Here is a 22,923-nt window from a genome sequence, read left to right on the forward strand (position 1 = left end):
ATATACCCACCGGGTTGGTCTAGTGGTGAATGCGTTTTCCCAAATCAGTTGATTTGAAGTCAAAAGTTCCAGCATTCAAGTCCTAGTAAAGGCAGTTACTTTTATACAGATTTGAGTACTACATTGTGGATACCGGTGTTTTTTTGGTATTTGGGTTTCAATTAACCGCACACCTCAGAAATGGTTGAACTGAGACTGTACAAAATACACTTCATTTACACTGCATATCATCCTCTGAAGTAATACCTGAATGGTAATTCCCGGAGGCTAAACAAGAAACAAAATAACCCATTGTACAACCCACCAGGTTGGTATAGAGGTGAACGCTTCTTTGCAAATCAGCTAATTTCAAAGTTGACATTTCCAATGTTCAAATACTTTTACGGATTTGAGTACTAGATTGTGGATACCGGTTTTCTTTGGTGGTTAGGTTTCAATTAACCACACATCTCAGGAATGATCGACCTGAGACTGTACAAGACTACACTTCATTTACATTCACACATATCATCCTCATTATTTGATTAAAAATGTTGTATTATTAGAGTCTTGTGTGTTAAAAACTAGAAAAATTAGGCAGATATTAATTTTTTTTTATTAATATTTTGTATGTTATATATTTTACTGCTGGGAAAGTAAAAACTGTAAACAAGGAAGACAAATGTAAAAATATTTTTTTTAGTTGCTAATGCAAATCTCCTAATTGATATCACTGTTTAAAGTATGAATGAAATTTTATCTTTATAGACTGCACTTAAATATATATATTCGTGAATATTTATAAAATAGTGATCTTTTTTTGGAAATGCAAAATATAAAATGTAGACTTAAGATTAAAATTAAAAAGATTATAAAATTAAAATGTAATTTATAAATAATAATAATATTTTCTTGACAAAAATTAAAGTATGCTGTTATTAAATGTCCCTATTTTTTATTTATTTATAATCAAAATCAATTCAATCTGAGTACTTTACACCCATTTAAAAAGTATAATTTCATTTACATAAGCGAGTCATAAAAACGCTTAAAATTTTAGTTTGACATTGTTTATTGACCTTGTTCAAATTATATGAGTTGCTATTATTAAAACAAAACTCATATTTTGTACAGAACTAAAAAATAAAAGAATAACCTTGGATAATTATAACAGCAAACAACAGAGTTATAAATTACATAAACTAGATATTCTCTATTAAAGTACCTTCTTCCCTGATTAATTTAATATTCAACCAACTTGCATTAAGGTGTTAAAAAAATATTTTAGCATATAAAAAAAATTAGTATTATCTCCTAGGCAGAGTGATAGTATGGAAGGTTCTAAGCATGAATCTCAGTCGGGTACTTTTGCTTACAGTCAAAAATTTCATATATATAATTATAATTTTATTAAATATAAGATTATGTGGTAAGATTATTATGTGTGCCTAAAATAAAATGTACATATGCAGGCAAATGCATGCATATAAGTACTGTCAAAGACAAAACATTTGACTCTCTTTTCACTTTCTCAGCTTTTAAATAATAATTTAATAGCAGATGTATTTACATAAATTGCTTTAAAAGTTAAATGGAATGCTCAGTGTTTATAGTAAAATTTAAAAGTTAAAGTTGCTTTTTGCGAGAGTAGTAATGATTATATAGCTATTTATTTCAGTGAACAGGGTGACATTATAAATTGAAACTATTCAAAAAAAATGCTAATAGATTTTACTAAAACAAAAAATAAGATTATGTGGTAATTTTACTAACAAATAGGTTTACTAATAATTCCTTATAAATGCATATGAACCTGTTGCAGATGTGAAATCTGTAGCCGTAAAAAAGAACAGTGATTATAAAAAAAAGGGCAGTATTTACGTTAAACAATATAATTTAAAAATTATTTCAAAAGAAATAGTAATGCATATATTAATTCATCATAAATCCTGATTGGATTAGTAAAATAATTTCCCAATAATATAAAAGATTCTAAAAGTAAATATACATTTTACATGATACATTAGAGAAATTGTAACTGATAATAGATGTCACTTGTCTTTTTCTCATGATTCAACTTAAGTTAAGATATTTTCACCCACATAATGTGATGTAAAAATATCACCTTAAATGTGGGACGGGGGCACCACTTACTCTGATATTTTCTTAAGATTTTTGGTTTTTCAATTTATATTATACAATAATTGTTTATTTTGTTTATTAAAAAACAATAACTTGTATGAAATCAGACAGCATAACTATTTTCAGATTACATAGCATGTTTTTTTCTTTGAGAAAGATTGTTGTTTTATCTTTAATAAATTATGATGTATGATTTGCTTTCTTTTCTTGGAGAGCTGCATCAAACCAGTCAAATGACTGAAGATAAAAGAAGGAGAGATTTGCTTTGACAAAAACAATGTATTGATCAATTTTTAAACAAGAGCTATTACCAGGTATATTTGAAAATTTTGCATATGTTGTTAAATATGTACTTATATTTAATACATATTCAAATAGCAAAATTATACCTTTAAAATTTTTTATTGGCTGTTGACTTTATTTATTTTTTCCATTTAATTGCATCATTACTCTTACATAAAATTAATATTTTTATTAGATAAATTATTCTTTTATATTGATTATAAGCACTAAATAAGTTACGTAAATTGCGACTACATCTTTATTTATAATTCTGTATTGCTAAACCGATCAAGATTTTTATACATTTTCCCTTGATCCTGAAAGGCAAATGCTGAAGTAGTTCAGTCTTTTTATTATTTGTAAAACGCAAACCTCAATTCTTTACACGATTTATTTAGTGTACAATTATATAATTTATTTATAAGACAACAGAATGCCAATGCCTAGTAATAGTTAATGTCGGACGATAATGAATTTTTTAGCATCTGAAAAATGCCATGCCATGCAGATCGAGATTCAAACTTGGAACCTTTGGATGAAAGGCGGGGATGCTACACTCGGCTATGGAGATCAGTGGAGTGCCGTTATGATAAGAATAAAGTATTTATTTAACCTTGTGTCGCATAAAACAACTGAATTGTCATCTCAGTGGGCTTAACAGTGACATCAATTATAACAAAAATGTGAAAATTATAACAAAGCATTTGTTTTTAATGATATATGGTTGATGTGTTTTATCCTAAATAAGCAGACACAGTTAAAGTATAATACACTTTTTGTTCTTATCATAGATTCACATATTTCTGACTTCAAAACCCACCACCAAAATTGACTTCAATTACACAACACAAAATATGGATACTTATAAAGTAGCATAAAAAAAATTTCTAAACGCATATAAAAATGTGCTTATGAATCTAGGTATAAAAACATTACAAACAAAAATATATTGAACATTATTTTATTCAAAAATTATTTGTTTTTTCTCAAATTTTACAGTTGCATTAATTTTTTCTTATCAGGTAAAGAAAAAAAAGCGATACTGAACGGAATAAGTGGAAGATTCAGGCCAGGTTATCTATCTGCAATACTTGGACCGTCTGGTGCTGGGAAAACAACTCTTCTAAACATTTTATCAGGATTAAGGTAAACAATAATATTATTACATAACCATAACTTTTAGTACAATTTCAAGAGAACAGAAAAATCTTAATGTACACAAAATTCAACCTAAAGAATATTAAGATAAATATTTGTTTATAAATAGAAATAATGGCTTAAATTTGTATCATGATTTTAAATTTAAAAATAGAAATCAGTTGATGGATCAATAAGAGGTTAAGGAGAAAGATAAAAGGGTGAGAAATAACTGAACAATTCATTGCCCAGTCAAATATAACATTCAACTACAACAATATTTTAAATATACATACTAACATCTTGACCCCGAAGTGGAAGATACCCGCCACATGACAGATCTAGTCATCACCCCACTTCCTCCATACCTAGCTCTTAGGAGCTTTACTGGAGGTCATCTTCAACAAGCCTCAACACATCTTGCAGTTGATCTTAGTCAAGATGCCATTGCAAATGCCACATGTGACATCTCCATCGGTGTATTAAACCTAAATGGATCCAATAGGCATTACCCTTCAAGTTTTAAACAGGACCATACCAATTGAGCTGACTACGTCCTAGCCAATGGAAGAATGAGTGAATCCAGCCCGCAACACCGAACGCTAAACATAGAAATCTAAAACACAAAACATAGAAAATTATGAACAGAAACAAGAACTTAACACAAAAATCTAAAACATAAAACATTAATAGCAGTACATTATAAAACAATTACAAAACACTAACCTGAAACTCAAAAACATATAACATAAAATCACATTAATAAACCGAACAAACCACCAATATACTTCGAACAATAAACTATTAACAATAAAACAAAATAACTAATCAAACAAAACCTATACTAATAATTCTCCTACATTCAATACAGAAAACAAAAACACAACAAATCAAATTAAACATCTGTTCAATACAATATAGTCTTACAAAATAAAATTGTCTTCATTTTACAAAAAGAGAAAACCATCATTATAAAATTATATAACAAAATAAATTGCAACCATCTGGTTAAACAAGATAATAATACTAAACCGTAATATAATTTCAACCATTCAGAGTTCAATCAAATTAGAATAATGTTAATTAATAATAATGTTAATGTTATGATTAAATTTAGTGACAAAAACTAGAATTTAAGAATTAAGATAAAACTTAAGATATAACTTGAGATCTCTTAATCATGGTTATGCAGATTATTTAGCTTTCATTTAATTATTAAAAAACAATAGCAAATAAATTTAGCTGTAATAAGTAGGATAATATAGTTTCAACTGCTTACTCAATCAAATTAATATAATAATGGTAATAGTTACTAAATGACAACTCTTATTATTCAGTGATAATAATAGTGTAATTTAAAGGTATCTCTTTAACTTTAATCGCATTCTTGCTGATAGTAAACAGTTCAGTAAGATCAATAACTATTTCCACTGTCTTATTTATTGACTTTTGAATGTGCATAATAATGGAGAGTAAAAATAAAAGGCTCTGAATTGCAGATTGTACGTAAATTGAATGGAATAGTTCAAATGATATGTATGTTTCCCTTGTGTGGAAAATATATGTGGTCACGGCTAGTAAATCTAACCTGAGCTATATTGTTCTAATCTTATGTACAGAAATGCTATAAGGCGATGTAATCTTCAACCAAGCCTAATTTACTGATGTTTTAATTAAAACTGTAAAACCAAATAAAGAAGAATTAGAGCATCTTTTTATATTAAAACTAAGCCGGTGGTTTTTATTTTTTTCTATTATTATTACTCTTAACTAAATGTTATCCTAAATAAATTTTAGGATGCCTAAAATTTGTTTTAATAGATGTTTCATGCTACCATTTTTATGAGGGCAGAGTTCCAGTCTGTTGAGCTAATTTGCATTCATGTAAAAAACTGGTCAAAAAACCTCCAAGAAATACAAGTACAAAGATAACAATCACATTGATATCTATAGTGATTGCAAAGGATGAAAAGAATTTCTAACATAAACTAGTACAAGAAACGTGCTTAGATGTACCACTTTTTGTCTGTTTTCAACATATGATAGATAAGATATATGATACATAGATTTGGGGAATGAAAAAGCCCGGATGGCTGCAAGGAACACAGGTTACAGAGTTATCATAGTGGTCCTTTTAACATCATTAAAATTCCATATAATACCGATAAATAAATTAACCTTACGTAACATTATTAGTAATGCATTCAACAAAAGGCGGAATTCCAGCAAATTTCTTAAATCTTTTATTATATTAAGTTTAGTTAATTCTCTATTTTATCAAATAAATTGATAAATTACTTCATATTAATAGTATATACACAGAATTCTCTGATATACATGCACCAATTCACTTGCAAGATAATTAGTTAAACATTACACATTTAATGTTACACCGGTTACAGGAAGCGTGGTTGATGTAGCGTAGAAAAACACAAGTTGTAATTACAACTTTTTTTTTATAATATTATGCTTTTTTATTTAAAAAGAAGTATATAATAAGGTATTGATCCCTTGAAAGGGCATAAATAAAAATTAGTATATTTGTCTGAAAAAAAAATCTATAGTAAATTATTTTGTGAAAAATAAAGTAGTTTTATATGATAAGCAAACATTCTAAGTAATAATAATAATATAATGATGATGATGATGTTGATGAAAATGGCGATGGCGATGATTTACTTAGTAATAATACTATACTATTACATTACTTTTATTTTGTTACTAATGTAAGCTACTATTAATAATAACTATTTGAAACAAACTTAAAATAAATATATAATATTTTTAAATAAATGGGTAAGTTTCAATGGTTTTGAACATGTATTATGGTTTAAATGTACATATGTTAAGGACCATAAGCATGACTGTTGTAGGTGACCTACAACAAAATGGGTGACTTCCAAAAATGATGATGTAGCTGTTCTAAAATCTAATGTTTATTCCATACCGGGCTGTTTGGATACCGAAAAGTGAAGTAGTTTCTCATCTTATTACATACAGCCCTAACATAGTGCATCATATCAGTATACCAAACTAAAATAAAGGTGATATTCAGTTCTAAAAGTGATATCTTCACTCTGTTCACCACAGGGACTAGCTATATATTAGACATTATTCCTTTCAGAAAAAGGAACTATGATTAATTCCTCTTGTATTTAAGTATCATGGCAATAATTGAAATAATTTAATCTTATTGTCAACCTCTGTGGCTGAGTAGGTAGCATCTCAGCATTTCATGTTGAGGTCCTGGGTTCAAATTCCAGTGAGGTACTTAATGCGCTACCGTTTTCCACTGGGCTAATGATTATAGCTGTTGATGCCCGCTTTTTCATAACTAAAAAAGACAAAAATCACAGCAGTAAGAAAAACAGGGATCAATAAATAACATGTTGAAGCTGTACTCCTTTTGTTGTGAAACAAACCATTAAAATATTTTTTTGTTTTTAATTAATTAAATAAGAATAACACTGGTGAGAGCATAATATAGAATATTAGTTACTAAATATAATACAAATGAAAGTTAATTTACATTTAGTTTGGGTTATTGAACAAAATTTTATATAAATTATTTTCATATCTTACACACAACATAATAAATAAGAAATTGTTGATTATTACCATTATTACAGAAAATTTAACAGAATATATTGACATCACTTTAATCAACGAACATTTTCTTTAAATACTTTGTTATATCTTTCCATTTTATCTGACATAACTTTAATGTAAAGAAAAGTATATAATTTTTTTTTTATTTGTAAGAATTAATATTTTTAGATTTTATAATGCTTCTTGACAGTTTATTGATCAGTTTGACTGCAGTTATTAAGATTGATCAAACCCTTCTGAGCTCTGCCATTTATTAGTACCTAAGAATCAAACGGTAGTAGTAACAAACATATTTGATTATAAACAAAAGTAATTTATTTATTTTTACTCCGGTTTGAATCATGAATTTAACCACTGATGATAAAACAAGTGATACTCCTGATAATTCCTGATAACATCTGTAATAATACATAAAATGTATTAATTTTATTATTACAGATAGTTGGTACTGATCAATTATTATTTTTCTTGTTACTTTAGAATTAACATTACTTCACACAGTTTTAGTATATACATATCTGTAAACTACTGATTTTAACAAAACATTTTAAAGCTTTCTCATAATGTCACACCCGTGGTGATATCCATATTTTATATACTTATTTTCCACAGTATTTAATCACATTTTAAGTATTTGATATTAGTTATATTTATGTTTTTCTTTAAACTACAAAAAATCATGTGTGGCAAATCAATCATTAATTCTAATTACATATAATTTTACACAAATTTATTATAAAACCCATAAATTATGAGGGCAGTCCGGAAAGTAACTTACGTTTGTGCCTAGCGTGGAAATGGATGGGGATAGAGCCGCCATCGCGGCGTCAAAATGTTTCTACATTCAGTATGTGTCAAGCTGTCATAGCATGTGGACTGTGATTTTTCTATTTTGTTCTTTGTGATTATGAAATGTGTGCTTCAATAGAAAATCTTGCAAGTTGTGAGGTGCGTTTAGTGATTAGGTTTTTACTGACAAAAAACCTCAAACCAATTGAAATTCATCAGCAACTTTATGAGGTGTAAGAAGATGGGATAATGAGTGAAGGTGGAGTAAGGCAGTGGTACATTCAGTTTAAAAATGGCAGTTTAAAATTTATAAAAGTAGAGTAATTAAGGATTTATAATAAAAAATAATAAAATTTATAAATCAATCAAACTGTAGATTGTTATTAAGTACTAAAAATAATAATAATGTTAACATACATTAAACCAAAAATATTCCCTTTATAATTATTTTACATTAGAAAATTTTATTTGTGTCTGGGATGGCATACTCAAAGACTAGTATTTTATTATTCATATTAATAAAAATATTATTTTATTAACAAAAATATTATTAATATTAACAAATATTATTCATTTGTTAACAAAATATAAAACAGGTATTAGTAAACCAGTAACTCCAGATTACTTTAAATTGTTCTACTCCAGTTCTAAATTGCTTTTTTTTGCCTTCAGTCATTTGACTGGTTTGATACTGCTTTCCAAGATTCCCTATCTAGTGCCAGTCGTTCCATTTTGGTATACCCCAATACATCCTACATCCCTAACAATTTGATTTACATATTCTAAACATTGCCTACCTGCACAATGTTTCCCATCTACCTGTCCCTCCAAAATCAAAGCATCTATTCCAGGATGTCTTAATGTGGCCTGTATGTATATCTTGTCTCTTCTTTAGCTATATTTTTCCAAACTTCTTTCTTCATCAATTTGCCGCAAAACCTCTTCAGTTGTTTCTTTATCCACCCATTTGATTTTTAACATTCATTTTATATTGCTCCTGCTTCATCTTTGGTAATTCTACTTCCCAAATAACAAAATTCTTCTATCTCCATAGTCTTTTCTCATCTTACTTTTATATTCAGTGGTCCATCAACTTTATTCCTACTATATTTTCTAAATTGTATGAAATTAAATAAATTATTTTATGAAAATTTCTTATTTATTCCATTGATGAATTATTAAATTATTGTTTATTCTATTAAAAATATATCAAATTTGAATAATTTATTCCTTTAATTAAAAAAACAATGCAAACATTATTCACAAATTTATACCTTTGTTGTCATTTTATGGTAGAAATAGGTAAATTTATTAAAAAATAAGCACATTTACTGGATAAGTTGCGTCAATAAAAAATACCATCCAGACAATAAAAAACCATACTACAAATACAAAAAACATTCTTATTGATGCTCAGGCAATGAAATAGTAAATTTTACTGTACACCTCTGCAACAAAAAAAAACATATTTATGCTAATTGAATGCGAGAAAGGTATTAACTGAACAGTTTAACTCTACACATCACACCTTCTTACGTAAGAATTACAATATGCTCCACATTTGCTACAGAGTTAAACTGTATATGTGTTAAACAATAAATTTTTTTATTGTATTATCTTTAAATCGCCCTCATATTGATAAAAAACACCTTTCGAATTAACTTAACACTGTGCTATCTAAAATATTGAGGTTTTATGACTAAAAAAAAAATTATTTCTAATGCTGATCTTAAGTTTGGATTGTTTCAGATCGGTTGCTGTTCGAGGATCTGTGAAAGTAAACTGTGTTGAAAGAAATCCTCAAACATTTAGACAATTATCATGTTATATAACACAAGAATTTTCAATGTTTTCTGTTCTGACTGTAAGAGAAACTTTAGATATTGCTGCTCACATAAAAGTTGGCGATAAAGTAAAAAAGAATGAACGGAATTATATGGTGAGTTTTTATAACTTATATTAAACTTTTTTTCTCTTATAGTGCATCCTTCAAAAATTATGAATAGTTTTCATTCGACAAAAATAGTAGTTAAACAATATAACAACATTCATGTCCTTCAACAAATGAAATAAATTCAGGATTTTTGAAATTAATCATCAACTTCTTATTTATGGCAAAGATTTTATAAAATTACAAAATGGATGTCATGAATTTAAAGTAAGAAGAGATGATACAAGATTTGATAAAAATAATATGCAGAACTTTTTAATTTTCCATGCTATATAACTCCAATTGTCACTATTTTTTTCTGTTGTGTCGGTACACTTGTCCCTAACATTTATTTACTACATTGGTAGCTTAGTTTATTGTTGGCTTTCGGAAAGGCTACTTGTCTTTTCGTATGGTCAGCGATTTTAAATGGAACAAAGAGTTTGCATTAAATTTTGCTTTAAGAATGGAATAAAGTGCAGCACCGCATTGGGAATGTTGAATGTTGTTTTTGGTGATTCTTGTATGAATAAAAGAAACATTTACAAGTTCCAAGAGGACTATAAATATGTTGAAGATGATGAGTGTCTTGGACATCCCAGCATATCAACAATCGATGACGTCAAAAAAGGGAAGAAAATGATTATGGACATGCACTGAATCGTTATCATATAGGTTGGTGATAATGTTGGCATACGATTTGGCTTATGCCAAGCTATTTTAGATGTTTTAGGTATGAAACATATGGCAGCGAAATTTGTTCCAAAAATGTTGAATTTTGACCAAAAGGGGAATCAAATGAACATTGCATTTAAGTGTTACTGAATGAGGTGAACAACAATCCAGAACTGCTGAAATGGGTCATAACTGGTGATGAAACATGGATGTACGGGTATAGCATTGAAACTAAGATCCAATCATCCCAATGGAAGCTTCCTGAAGAGTCAAGATCAGAAATAGCTCGTCAAATTCAATCGAATGTGAAGGTTCTTATGTGTTCAATTTCGATGACTTACTGTATGATGATTTCTTGCCACCAGGTCATACAGCAAATCAGGAGTACTACCTGGAAGTTGTACATCATTTGCGTAAAACAATCTGAAGAAAACGCACAATTTGTAACAAAAAAATTCATGGCAATTGTACCACGATAATGTACCTGCTCACACTTCATTGCTTGTTTGTGAATTTATGGCCAAAAACAATATCACTATGATGCCTCAGCCTCCATATTTTCCAGACGTGACACCCTGTGACTTCTTCCTATTTCCCAAGCTGACAAGAACATGAAAGGATGACGTTTTACCAACACTGAAGAGATAAAGAGAATCGTTGAAGGGGCTAAATGCCATACCGAAAATTGCATTTCAGAGGTGCTTCAAAGATTGGAAAAAGCACTGGTACAAAGGCATTATACCTGAAAAGGATACTTTGAAGGTGGCAAAATCAATATTGATGAATAAATAAAGATTTTTTGAGAAAAACTAAAATTCCACATATTTTTTGATAAACCTCATATTCATTACGATAGTGGAATGCTATGATCTGACTGAAGTTATTCAGAAAATTGAGGAAAAGATCTTTTTTAGTAGACATTTAATTGATAAATTAGTTTTATCAGTGATTTAAAAACCTACATGACGGGATTTAAAACAAATAACAAGGCACATCAACTTGAGAAGTTTGCCTAGAGCACGATTATGCACGTTTAAACATGTGTTTTGATCACATAAATTTTTTGCAAATTTTCATATGAGAAGTTTTAGCCCATTCTTTATACAGCTTTGTGTGAAGCTTGCTTCACACAAAGCGACTATAAATTATTTAAAAAGTTAACTGATCATATGGCTAATAAAACCTTTTATGATGACAATAAGATTTAAGGTGCAGTGATTATGTAATAAAGAGAGTGGGCAAGAGGGCTGTGATGCTCTATTCAAAAAACTCATTCCTCGGATCAAAAAATACATTAAGGTCATCTAAGATTCATTTAAGGGATATTTATAATAAAAATAAAAATATTTTCTAGCTTTGGAACTCTACTTTCTATATATCCCATGTAGATAAATAAAATTTTATCTACACCTTTAACATTTAAAATTCACTTCTGACTGAATTTTCTATAACATAATAAATGAACAGAGATCTTCAATCGGGAACATTTTTCTTTTAACACCTTTACTGTTGTATCTGTTTAGTTAACAGAGTTAAGTAGAAATCAAAACCAGACCGTCACAAAAAAGAAGAGCTTTAAAGCAGAATATTTGTCTGTTAGCATATATCATATAAACATCTAGGAATGAGAAAGAAACTTAAAAATATTTGTGGTTATTGCTTTAGGGTAATGAGATACGGGCAGTAGGAAAAGTAGAAAGGAAAAGAATTAACCTTTTGAAATGTAAAAAAGAAGATGTTGAAAATTAACTGAATTAATAGAGTTTAAAACTAAGAGATTTAATACAAATTTGGGAGGACAAAAATTTGTCCAGAACATTTTATAGAAATAAGCAAGGTTTGTTAGTCGTAAGTTAGGTACTTCAATTTAATTTGGTAAGCAGAGGGATGTGTAGAGAATTAAAAGCGAAGAGGATGACAAAGAGTGAATATATAAAACAGACAACTGACGATACAGAATATAGTATGTACGTTAAAAATCACAGAAAAGAAAAAAAACTGTGGATAGCATCAAACCGTTCAAAAGAACGATGGCTGAAAAAAGTTATCCAATTTCCATTATTATTATTTTCTCAAACTAAAATGGCGGAGGTTCATTATAATTAACAGCCCCGATTTGCGTTTTATTTACCGTACAAAATATTACTCTACGTCAGCATTTGTCAACTTTTTTAAACCCAAACACCAATAAAATGTCGCAAGAATTCTTCGGACCGGTGTTATATAGCCTCATTTTTTTATATATGTGGGTACGACCGATAATTGGGACGTACCGAGTCATTTATAACGTAATAAATCTAAAACATGTTTACGTATGAAAAAATATTAATTAAACTGAAGTAAAGTATTAAAAATTAATCATCATCGAACGAAGATTTTATCTTTATTAAAAAAATAAATCGTACGATTAGATATATTTTTTTTATGCCGCTTTTAATGAGACGTTTGAGTTTGTAGAATTCCTTGTTTCGAGCTATATAAAAATAACTAATCATAGTGACATCATCAGCGGTCAAAATGTTAAAACTTTATATAATTATAACCTTATATTTAAATGACGAGAAAAATGAATGACTGTGCTCTATAAATAGTATCCTATCGGTTTGTTTGAAAATAAGACGATTGAGGTAAACGGAATTGATCTGATAAACAGTATTATTGCTGCTAATTATGTTTATTTATGTTATAATCCGATAGAAACAATTACTTATTCCTCATGTTCATATGGTTTCAGATCGTGAAAAAAAGTTTTTGCTTGAATAAGAGAATAAAGATAACGGGTGAACTTTCTTCTCTTGTAGATACAAATAGATGAAAATGGAAAGGAAAATGATAGAATTGTATTGTACAAGTGTATAACAATATAGCTTTAAAAGCACTGTATGAATCGGGCAAATCCTATTTTAGTCAGAAATACGAGGTCTGTTCAGAAAATAATCGAATTTAATTTTTTTTTTTTTTTTTAATTTTTATTATTAATTTTACAGATTATTGGTCCATGTCCGTCCCCTTCACACACACCCCTCCACTATACACACACTTTTCCCAGCGGTGTTAACACTTCGCGTAGCAGTCGTGGATAGCTTTATTTGAAATACCCTTTAAGGTCCGTGATGAATTCTCTTTAATGTCGTCGATAGTCTCAAAACACCATCCTTTCACCGCCGATTTTAATTTCGAAAATAAGAAAAAATTGTAAGGAACATGATCTGACGAGTAGAGAGCCCGAGAGAGGACATTTATCTGATTTTTGCACAAAACTGACGAATCGACAAAGCCGAGCGAGCGGGCGCATCGTCGTGGCGAAGGAAAAGTGAACGCACTGTTCACCGTTTCACCTCGAGGCCCGAATTCAAAACGCACGATTCTATTAAAATCGAAAATACAAAGAGCACCACTTTGACATTGAATCGAGTTCGACGCGCATTCTCGGGGCGCGGAGATCCTTTGATGATCCGTTGTGACGATTGAACTTTTGTCTCGATGTCGTAGCCGAAAAGGTTTTCGTTTCCAGTTATGAACCTTTCATCATTATCGGCTTGTTCAAGAAGTCGCCGACAAACGTCCACTCCTGTTCTATCTGCCGTTCGGTCGTCAAGAGGAACAGATTTTGCTACGACTCGATTTACGTTCAATTTTTCAGTCAAAATGTCACGGCACGATCCGAACGAGATGTTAACTTCTGCGAGTTTTCTGACAGTCGATCGGCGATTAGCGCGCACCAGATCGTTGATTATCTGAATGTGGAGAATATTTCATCGGTTGTAAGTCGAAGGCCTTCCCGGTCGAGGAAGTCATCTTCCATCGACTGACGACCGCTTTTAAATCGTGAAAACCATTCGTAACATTGCGTACGACCCGAAGCATAATCTCCGTAAGCTTGTTTCAAAAGTTAAAACGTTCCTGTGCAAGTTTCCTCCGGTTTCAAACAATATTTTACGTTGTATCTATCGTTGCTTCCGAAAATCGCTACTAATGTTACAGCGGCAGCACTATTTTAATATATTTATCGATTTAGTACATAATAGAGATAAATGGTTTATCTAATATCCAAAAATTACATTATTTACCTCATTCATCTTAAGGATGAAACATTATCGATCATTAAGAATCTGCCAGTAACAAATGAAAATGGTATTATAGCTCCAGAATTGTTAAAGTCACGATTTTACTACAGATTTTTAATTGCGTCTCATAATGCTGATTGCATCGTAAAGTAGATTCTATAAAAAGAGAATCGGTAGATTATTTATCAAAATCTGTTAATGAGATACCTCGTACGTCAATTCACTCGAATCAATGCAACTTCCTGTCAACACATGAATTTATCGTAGTCCAATTTTCAACATCTAAATTGGATCATAACACTTTAAGATTATGGAATGAGAAACTGTCAAATCAAAGGTTTACCAACTTAAAAGAGTTTTAGAAAACTTTAAAGAAAAAAGTGATATTTATAAGAGTATTTAAAAATTAAACTTAAAACTTAGAGGCGCTGCACTGAATTAACGATAATACCACAACTAAACGAGATATCAACAATCTAAGAACATGCGGTTACAGAGAAGGTTATACGGAACACAATGCTGCCAACTGCACGTCACTAAATATCTCTGTTGCCGCGTAATTAAAAATGTCGGTTATTTTCTGAACAGACCTCGTATGATGGCCTACTCATCGAAATAATAATGAACATGAGAAGAACAAGAATTTTATGGACTTTTATCAGAGAATAAAAGCTTACTATATGATTTGTAAAAACTAATATTAGAAAGAATTAAGGTGTCTTAGCAGGAATGAATTATTCATCGATTAACTCAGTTCGTCTTTCAGCGCGTAGTTATAATTATATGAATTTACATATCTTGATAGTCTTTCAGTCTAACAATAGTTTATTTTTCTGGTAAAGATATACGTTAAAGCTGGATATTTTTTCTCTCCTTCGTAAATTGATCGTAGATCTCTCGATTAATTTTATTCATAAATAATATCTATAATTAAAGGATTCATCTTTTTATACAATAAACTTAGCTGCCGTCTGCAGATCATCACTGCCTTTCATGCAAAGGCCCTGGTTCAAGTTCTGGTGAGGCGTAGCATTTTTCACGTTCTAAAAATCTCATTATCATCCATCGGTTATTCAGGGTCGCATCGTTGTATAAATAAATAAAATAATAAATTTATTTTATATAAAAATCGATTTAATTTGTACAGCGATGAAGAAACTGCACGGTAGTTTTGGAAACGATTTTGTGAAAGCATATTTCAATATATTCGGGAATTTTATTGAATAATACAATCGCATCTTAGCAGCTGAATATACTAATATATTAAGTTAGTTTTTCATTTTTGTGCGTCTGTCGAGTATTTCGGATTGGATTTTTTTCGATATAATAAATTAAATTTTAAAAGTACAGAGATAGATGTTCACTATCTCAGGGATCGTGATAAAATGTCATTTCATTCGTAAACATTATGCCTATGAGTATAAATAACAATGACCAGGCCAGAAAATAAATTATCGGAGATCAAAAGCTTTACAGAAGTGTAACTTGAAAGGCTAATATTGCAAAGAATTAAGGTGTCGCAGCTGAAACGGATGATTCGTAATTTTTTTAATATCAACTTGCTACTTCTACAATTTAATTATTTTATTATATAAAAAAATTCCATTCCAAAGAAGCAGAGATCTCTGCGAATGTAAATATATATAATATACATTTTTAAAACGTACACTTTTAGAAGTATAAGCTGTAAAACTTTGTTCTGTTTGAGTTAAATACTTCATTTTTAATTAATCATATAAAAGTGGATTTCTTTCATTATTTTTTTATTTTTTACTGAATCATACATAAAACATCTCTTTTAACCCTAGAAACACATCGCGCAGTCTGTCAGACTACTCTGTGGGTAACGGATATAAAAGTCAATAAATTGAGAATATTTAAACATCGATTAATGTATTATATAATAGTAATCGTTTACAAACTTAAAATGTGTTCGATTAAAATTTTATTTATTTTTTTACAATAATTTCATTGTTTGGTACAGTCAACGCATCGCATCGCTCGGTGTTCCTTACACATATGCTTTCTGAATTTTCTGCATGCAATACAAGTCATCCTTCCTTTTTTTTGTACGACAATAAGCGCAGATTTTTCTTGTTGAAGATCCTAGAATTTGTTCCACATTAACGTGGCTACATCCAGCGATTTTATCGACGTAGTGTTTTAACGTTTTTGATAAATCAGGTAGATTTGTCTCTTGCATGAATCAGCGTGTTGGTTCCGTGCCGATTTCTTTAACAAAATTTCTTCTCGATTTAGGCTTTCTTTCGTTTTTAATTTCTCGGTAGGACACGTTTATATTAGATAGGAATTAACCGAAACGCTATTTATTGTCCCGTAAAATACGCGAAGCAGCCGATTTTCATTGACAAAATACGTAGCAGCAGTTAAGTTTTCAGTGAACATACCTTTCGCGAGATAAGGTAACGCGTCGATAAGTTATTTTGTTTTAACATCGCGAACCGTGAATATCTTAATATCAAATTTATTTGGTTTTGACGGCAAATACATTTTAAACAGACAACGACCTCTAAAGCCAAGCGATCGATCGTCGACTGTTAAGCAAGTTCCAAGTATATAATTACTTTTACATAAAATAATAAATTCATCCCGTATTTCCCTTGTACGAGTGAATTTATCGTTCTGTTTTCTTTCTGGCCTTGTGTCTTTTGAATCGAAATGTAAACGATTCGATAAAAGATGAAACTATTTTTCTTATCGCTGAAGGATGTATAGATCAACTCTTCACTGTTCAGATGATCGTTTTGTGAGCCGCTGTAAGAACTAATAACCCGATAAGTGTTTTTATTTCGATTATATTAGTTATTTTTATAGCGACATCCTTTGTTTTATACGAAGCAGATTTTATTAAAATCGTTTCATTAGTGAATTTTGTAATTTTTTTCTAAGACCGAATCCGTTATAAATAATAACTTCTCTAACGGTGTTTCAATTCGTGCTGCTTTGTTGAGGAATGGAATGGAATGCAAAGTTGGAGGGAGTTTATTACTCCCTACTCCATCGCAGAACCTGGACAGAGTCCCTTGCTGCTGGATCATTCTAATCGGGCTTGTTTTTTTAAAAGGGTTAGTTTTAAATCTCGGTTCTAATTTTCTCAAGTTTTGTTTATTATTATTTAGTATTTGAAGGACGGATTTAATTGCATTCCAACTTTGTTGAGCGGTTTCAGGGTGAAGCGAATGATGTTTCTCGCAGCTTTTCTTATTCGCACATTTTCTTTATCCTTTGATGACCGTCTGTGACCATTTTTCCCTTTCAAATCGGTTTTTGAGGGAAAAACAACGTTACTGTGCGATGGAGCATCGAAGAACAGATCGGTCATCGACGGTTTCATCGCTTTCGGTATAGTTTGGGTCAGCACCACCGTCATCCGCTTCTTAATTAGTTTCACGTAAAGCTACATCATCGCCGTCTTCAACATCGCTTTCATCGTCGTTTTCTCTTAGAATTTTATCATTGTCAAACAATCTATATCAAGTTACGATAAAACGTCGTTTCAAAACTAGTATTTAGTAAATCGCTCGTACTTAATAAAAAATGCGTCATAATGTATTTCATATTGATACGAAGCAAATAATTACATTATAAATTAAGAAAAAGTATATTATATACGCTTATTTACAGTTTAAAAAAGATACTACACTACCAGCTTATAAATCGGTATATTTCCAACCTTACGTTCGGAAAGAAAACACTAACATAAATTACAACGTTTCGTCTGCGAGACTACGGCAAACTCGCTGTCAAAGAACAGGTATAGTTATCGCTTTGTTGTCAAGGTCCCGATACTTACGGAACGTTTTGAAAGGAAGCTATTAGGGAGGTAAAGTAATAAATCTCATGCCTTCCGAAATGAAACATATTTTTACGAGGGGGAATTAGTCTGCCAAACTACACGTTACGATTCTATGGTTACAAAGCATGACGATTACTGTAGTTTTTTATACGTGTACAATGAAATCATTAAATGGGATTCTATCTTCTAAACTCTTTATATGTAAGATGGTTGTTCAACTTCTGCAGATCATTTTGCTTTTTATCAACCTTTTAAAAGAAAATATTTATTTATTTACACGAGTATATTTACAATTAAATATGTATCAAAAGAGTTTCCATTAGGAAAGTTTGTAATCTCAAGTTATATATTAAAATATAAACTATTGATTATTTTTAATTCTATATTATTCATATAAAACATTTTTATCACATTTTACTGACAGTAGTTTTTCTCATATTACATAACATAAATTTTAATAAATGCTAACCTAGATTGAAAAAATAAGAAGTTGTTTTATTTTTTTTTTCAAGATAGAAGACATCGCTAATGTTCTTGGTTTAAATAAAGTTCTTGACACAAGAGTTAGTAGATTGTCTGGAGGTGAAAAAAAACGATTATCAATAGGTGTGGAATTAGTTACAAACCCGCCTATAATGTTTTTCGATGAACCAACAAGGTACTTTATTTTTTTCTATTAAAAAAGTATTTATAATTATTGTAAGATATGCTGATAAAAAAAGGTGAACTTTTTACTGATCTGACAATATGGAACTTTTATGCAAGTGTGTTGGAAGCAAATGCATTTTTGGTACAAATTTCATCCGTCTTAATCTTGAAAGTTAAGCATATATAGAAGATTAAGACTGAATCGGGCAGAAATTCAAAGAAAATTAATTTAATCAAGATATGAAGATGATCAGAACAATTTCATGAACTTTCAGATGAATCCCTGTTTAGATGCTTATGAACTAAAAAGATATGTAATAATGGATACGATGGACGTCATTGTAAGTATTTATAAAAACGTGCAAGATTTGTCCAAAAATAAACCAACATTTTTTTCAAATTTTTCTATTTGTTACACGATTTAATCCCCTTTTGAAGTAGTGTTTATACACTTATCCCGGAATTTGTTTCCGCTGTTGAAATTTATTTCACAGAATAGCTTGCAGATCCCTTGGCACAACCTCTTTTAATCTCTGATCATCTGGAAACAGTGTCCTTTCATATTCATCGACAGAAAGAAATTCACAGATACAAAACGCTATCTTAAATACAATCTTTTACTTAATATAACCGAAAAATTATGCCGTCGCATTACCTATTCCATATGAAAATCGCAAACAGATTTAAGTGCGTTTCTAACAAACTAACTTTTTGTAACGGCCTACCCGAGGGTGTAACATGAAACATCAAAATAGAATTCAGTTTAAATTTCATTTGTGAAAATCACAAAACTGTTCTTACAGAATGTGACTTAATCGGCGATTCAAAATATTATTTTGAAATAAGTGAAAAAATACTGTAGAAATACATCTTGTTTTCACGTTTAAGCCTTACTGCTCGCCTAGCTTTGGAGCTATCTGAATTAATTTACACCTAAAAACTTAGTTAAAGATCAATTAATGCAAAACTAAAAGAATCACTCGGATCGGCCTAGTATTTTCTGACTTTTAAGTGGTCGCCGGAACAAAGATACATTCTGATTTATTTATAAAGAATGTAGGCGATTCTGACCTTGAATAAAAATAAAATAATTTTAAATTTCACTTCTGTTTCCAAATTGCCATTAAGGAATACTTTAAAACAAATAACGACGAATGTAAACTTAATTTATTTATCTCTTAACCGATGGTGAATGTTAAATAAATAAATAACGCAGCGCTTTCAAGTCGAGTTTTTAATTCATAACTATTACTTCACAAATGAGTTGTACGTTTGTTAAAAAATATTCTTTTCAAAATGCGGTAAGACTTCTTCCGGTCGACCGATAAATTGATTTCTACTAGCTTTACAGCCGTTTGTGGAAGTAGGACTTTTGTATTAGTAGTTAATTTAACTTAATTTATAATTTAATAATACATTTTAAGTTTGTCGCCCACTGAAACAATAGCTTTTTGTCTCCAAAAACAGATCTGATATTAGCGGTAAATAACTAATTACTGTTTATTAATTATAATTATTATGACAAGTAACTGAAAGATACTTTTACGTAAAATTAAGAAATTAGTGTCATTTTATTTAAAAAATTAATTTGAACGTAAATAACGCATGCAATAAATTAGACTTTATATAACTTACTGTTTTAAACAATTTATATATATATTAATTGTTAAAATTATTCTTTCTCATACCTCTTACATTGTAATAACTTATTTACTGTTTCTTATGATGTTCTATTAATTCATAATATTTGTCTTGGAAATTCACTGATATTTCGCCGCACCTACTTGTAGATAGTCCAATTTTCCGCGTATCCTTGCGTGTGTTTTGTGTTATGTAACTGTCAGTGGCGGCTCGTAGATAAAATTAGTGGGGGGTGCTGCTCCAGAAAATTTTTTCTAGGCCATGGTTAACGTTTTCTGTAAAATAATAGAACCGAAAAAAAATGAATCAAATAGAATAGCTGGAAGTAGGATAATAATCAAATTCTACACTTTATCACAATCAAGAATATGGTATAAGGTATTCAGTTAAATCGAATAAATAATAAAATGTCAATGCAGATATATATATTTTAGTATTATTAGATAATAACTTAGTAAAGTGTCCGCTTAAAAACACTAAAATCCAGTGGTGCTTAATCTAAATTTCTGTGTACACAGAAATAAATATATAATTAGTTTTTACTAATTACATTCTCTTTCGCCCTTCCAGCGTGATTTTGGACAGATTTGGTTGGCGATCAAAGAGCTCTTGCTTTCTGCCATTTTCTGATCACTACTGAAAAAAAATTAAACCGCTCTCATATTCCTTCCATTGACTAAACTAGAAAGGGGAATGAATAAGAAACATTCTGTACACACATGTAGTTAAAAAAATTACCTTCCACCAGCACACCAGGGTCGGCACTGCAGGAGTGATAGTGCTGCTCTCTCTCCCTCGCAGCCTCGTGTGCAGCTTACTATGTGCGCATGTACACAACACCAAACACCATCCACTGGAACTGTGAAGCACACAGTTCCATACAATGATTTTTGTATCTTTTTCATTGACGGGAATGGCTACTGACATTCAGCTTAAGGATTATGTATTGTACAACTATAAAAAGGAATTAAAGAAAAAAGGACTCATTATATTAAATGTTATTGATAATATCAAGTGGAAGTAGGAGATGCTGCAGTTCCACAGTGCCTATATGCAAGCAACCACTGGTAAGTGTTGTATTACTTGTAGATTTATTTTATTTTAACGTAATGATAGAATTGAAAAACTGATTTTAAATAATATAGCAAATATCACGATAACATCGCATATCTATTTACAGCAAATTTCACTAATGTTGAATATATATACATTGCGTACACATAAGTAAAATCCAGCTCACACCTGAAACCGGTTTGAATAGAAATAAAAGAAATAATAAATAGTACACTATTGAACCCGTAAATGTTTAAAATAAATTGATAACTCTGACAAAAGAAATCAGAGTCCAATAGATTTTCTGTGAGGAGGAATAACAGCTAGTGTGAATAAAATATATAATAATTCACACGGTTAATGGTCCTAGTAGACAATGCTCCAAAAAAAACAACAATTTTTAGACATAAAACAGTTATTAAATTATTTTTATAATTTAATATGGAGTTAAGAGAATTTAAATACCTATTATAAACTTAACACAAATATTATGTATGTATACAAAACAATATTGTAAAACTTTTAAAATATTCACTTTATTATACACTTTGTTCTTTTTTTTTACTTTACAGCGGGCTGGATAGTGTAGCATCATTACAAGTAGTAACACATTTAAAACGTCTTGCTGAAGAAGGCCGCACAGTTATTATTGTCATTCATCAACCGAGTTCTCGTCTTCTAGAGTTAATCGATGATGTTTTTATTATTACAGAAGGAAGGTGCCTTTACAATGGACCATTAAATGACCTGATACCTACATTTAATACAATGGGTATTAACTGTCCACAGTACTACAACAGATCAGATTTTGGTCAGTATAACTGGATCACTTTCATAACTGACATCAAACAGAATATTTATTTAATTTTGACCGTAATATTCAATCATTTTTAACTTAAATAACTTAATCTACTGGCAAAATTATCTGTAAAACTGATTTCCTATTGATATCACCTTTTTTTTAAATTTTAAATAAGTGTTAAAAGGATAAACTTGTTTGATAACTGTCAAATAACAAAGAAGTTCAGTCATTAACTATAGTTTTTACAGCACCTTGATCATTATTTGCATTGCTGTTTAGCATCATTTGCTTCTTAATGGGAATATAACATTTTTGCTATAACAGTTATCCTACTATAGAATAGACAGTTGTT

General features: G+C 30.0%; 1 protein-coding gene across 1 annotated transcript in view; it reads left to right on the forward strand.

Moving 5' to 3' along the window:
• Positions 1-22,923, forward strand: part of LOC142326381 (ATP-binding cassette sub-family G member 1-like) — a 138,497-nt gene that overhangs the window by 97,062 nt on the left and 18,512 nt on the right. The window contains exons 2-5 of the mRNA XM_075368845.1: positions 3,426-3,549; positions 9,688-9,877; positions 18,940-19,085; positions 22,342-22,580. Coding sequence (XP_075224960.1) covers positions 3,426-3,549; positions 9,688-9,877; positions 18,940-19,085; positions 22,342-22,580 — 699 coding nt within the window. The remainder of the gene's footprint in view (positions 1-3,425; positions 3,550-9,687; positions 9,878-18,939; positions 19,086-22,341; positions 22,581-22,923) is intronic.

This window comes from Lycorma delicatula, chromosome 6, assembly GCF_047948215.1.
Source record: "Lycorma delicatula isolate Av1 chromosome 6, ASM4794821v1, whole genome shotgun sequence".
In the NCBI taxonomy this organism is placed as follows: Eukaryota; Metazoa; Arthropoda; class Insecta; order Hemiptera; family Fulgoridae; genus Lycorma; species Lycorma delicatula.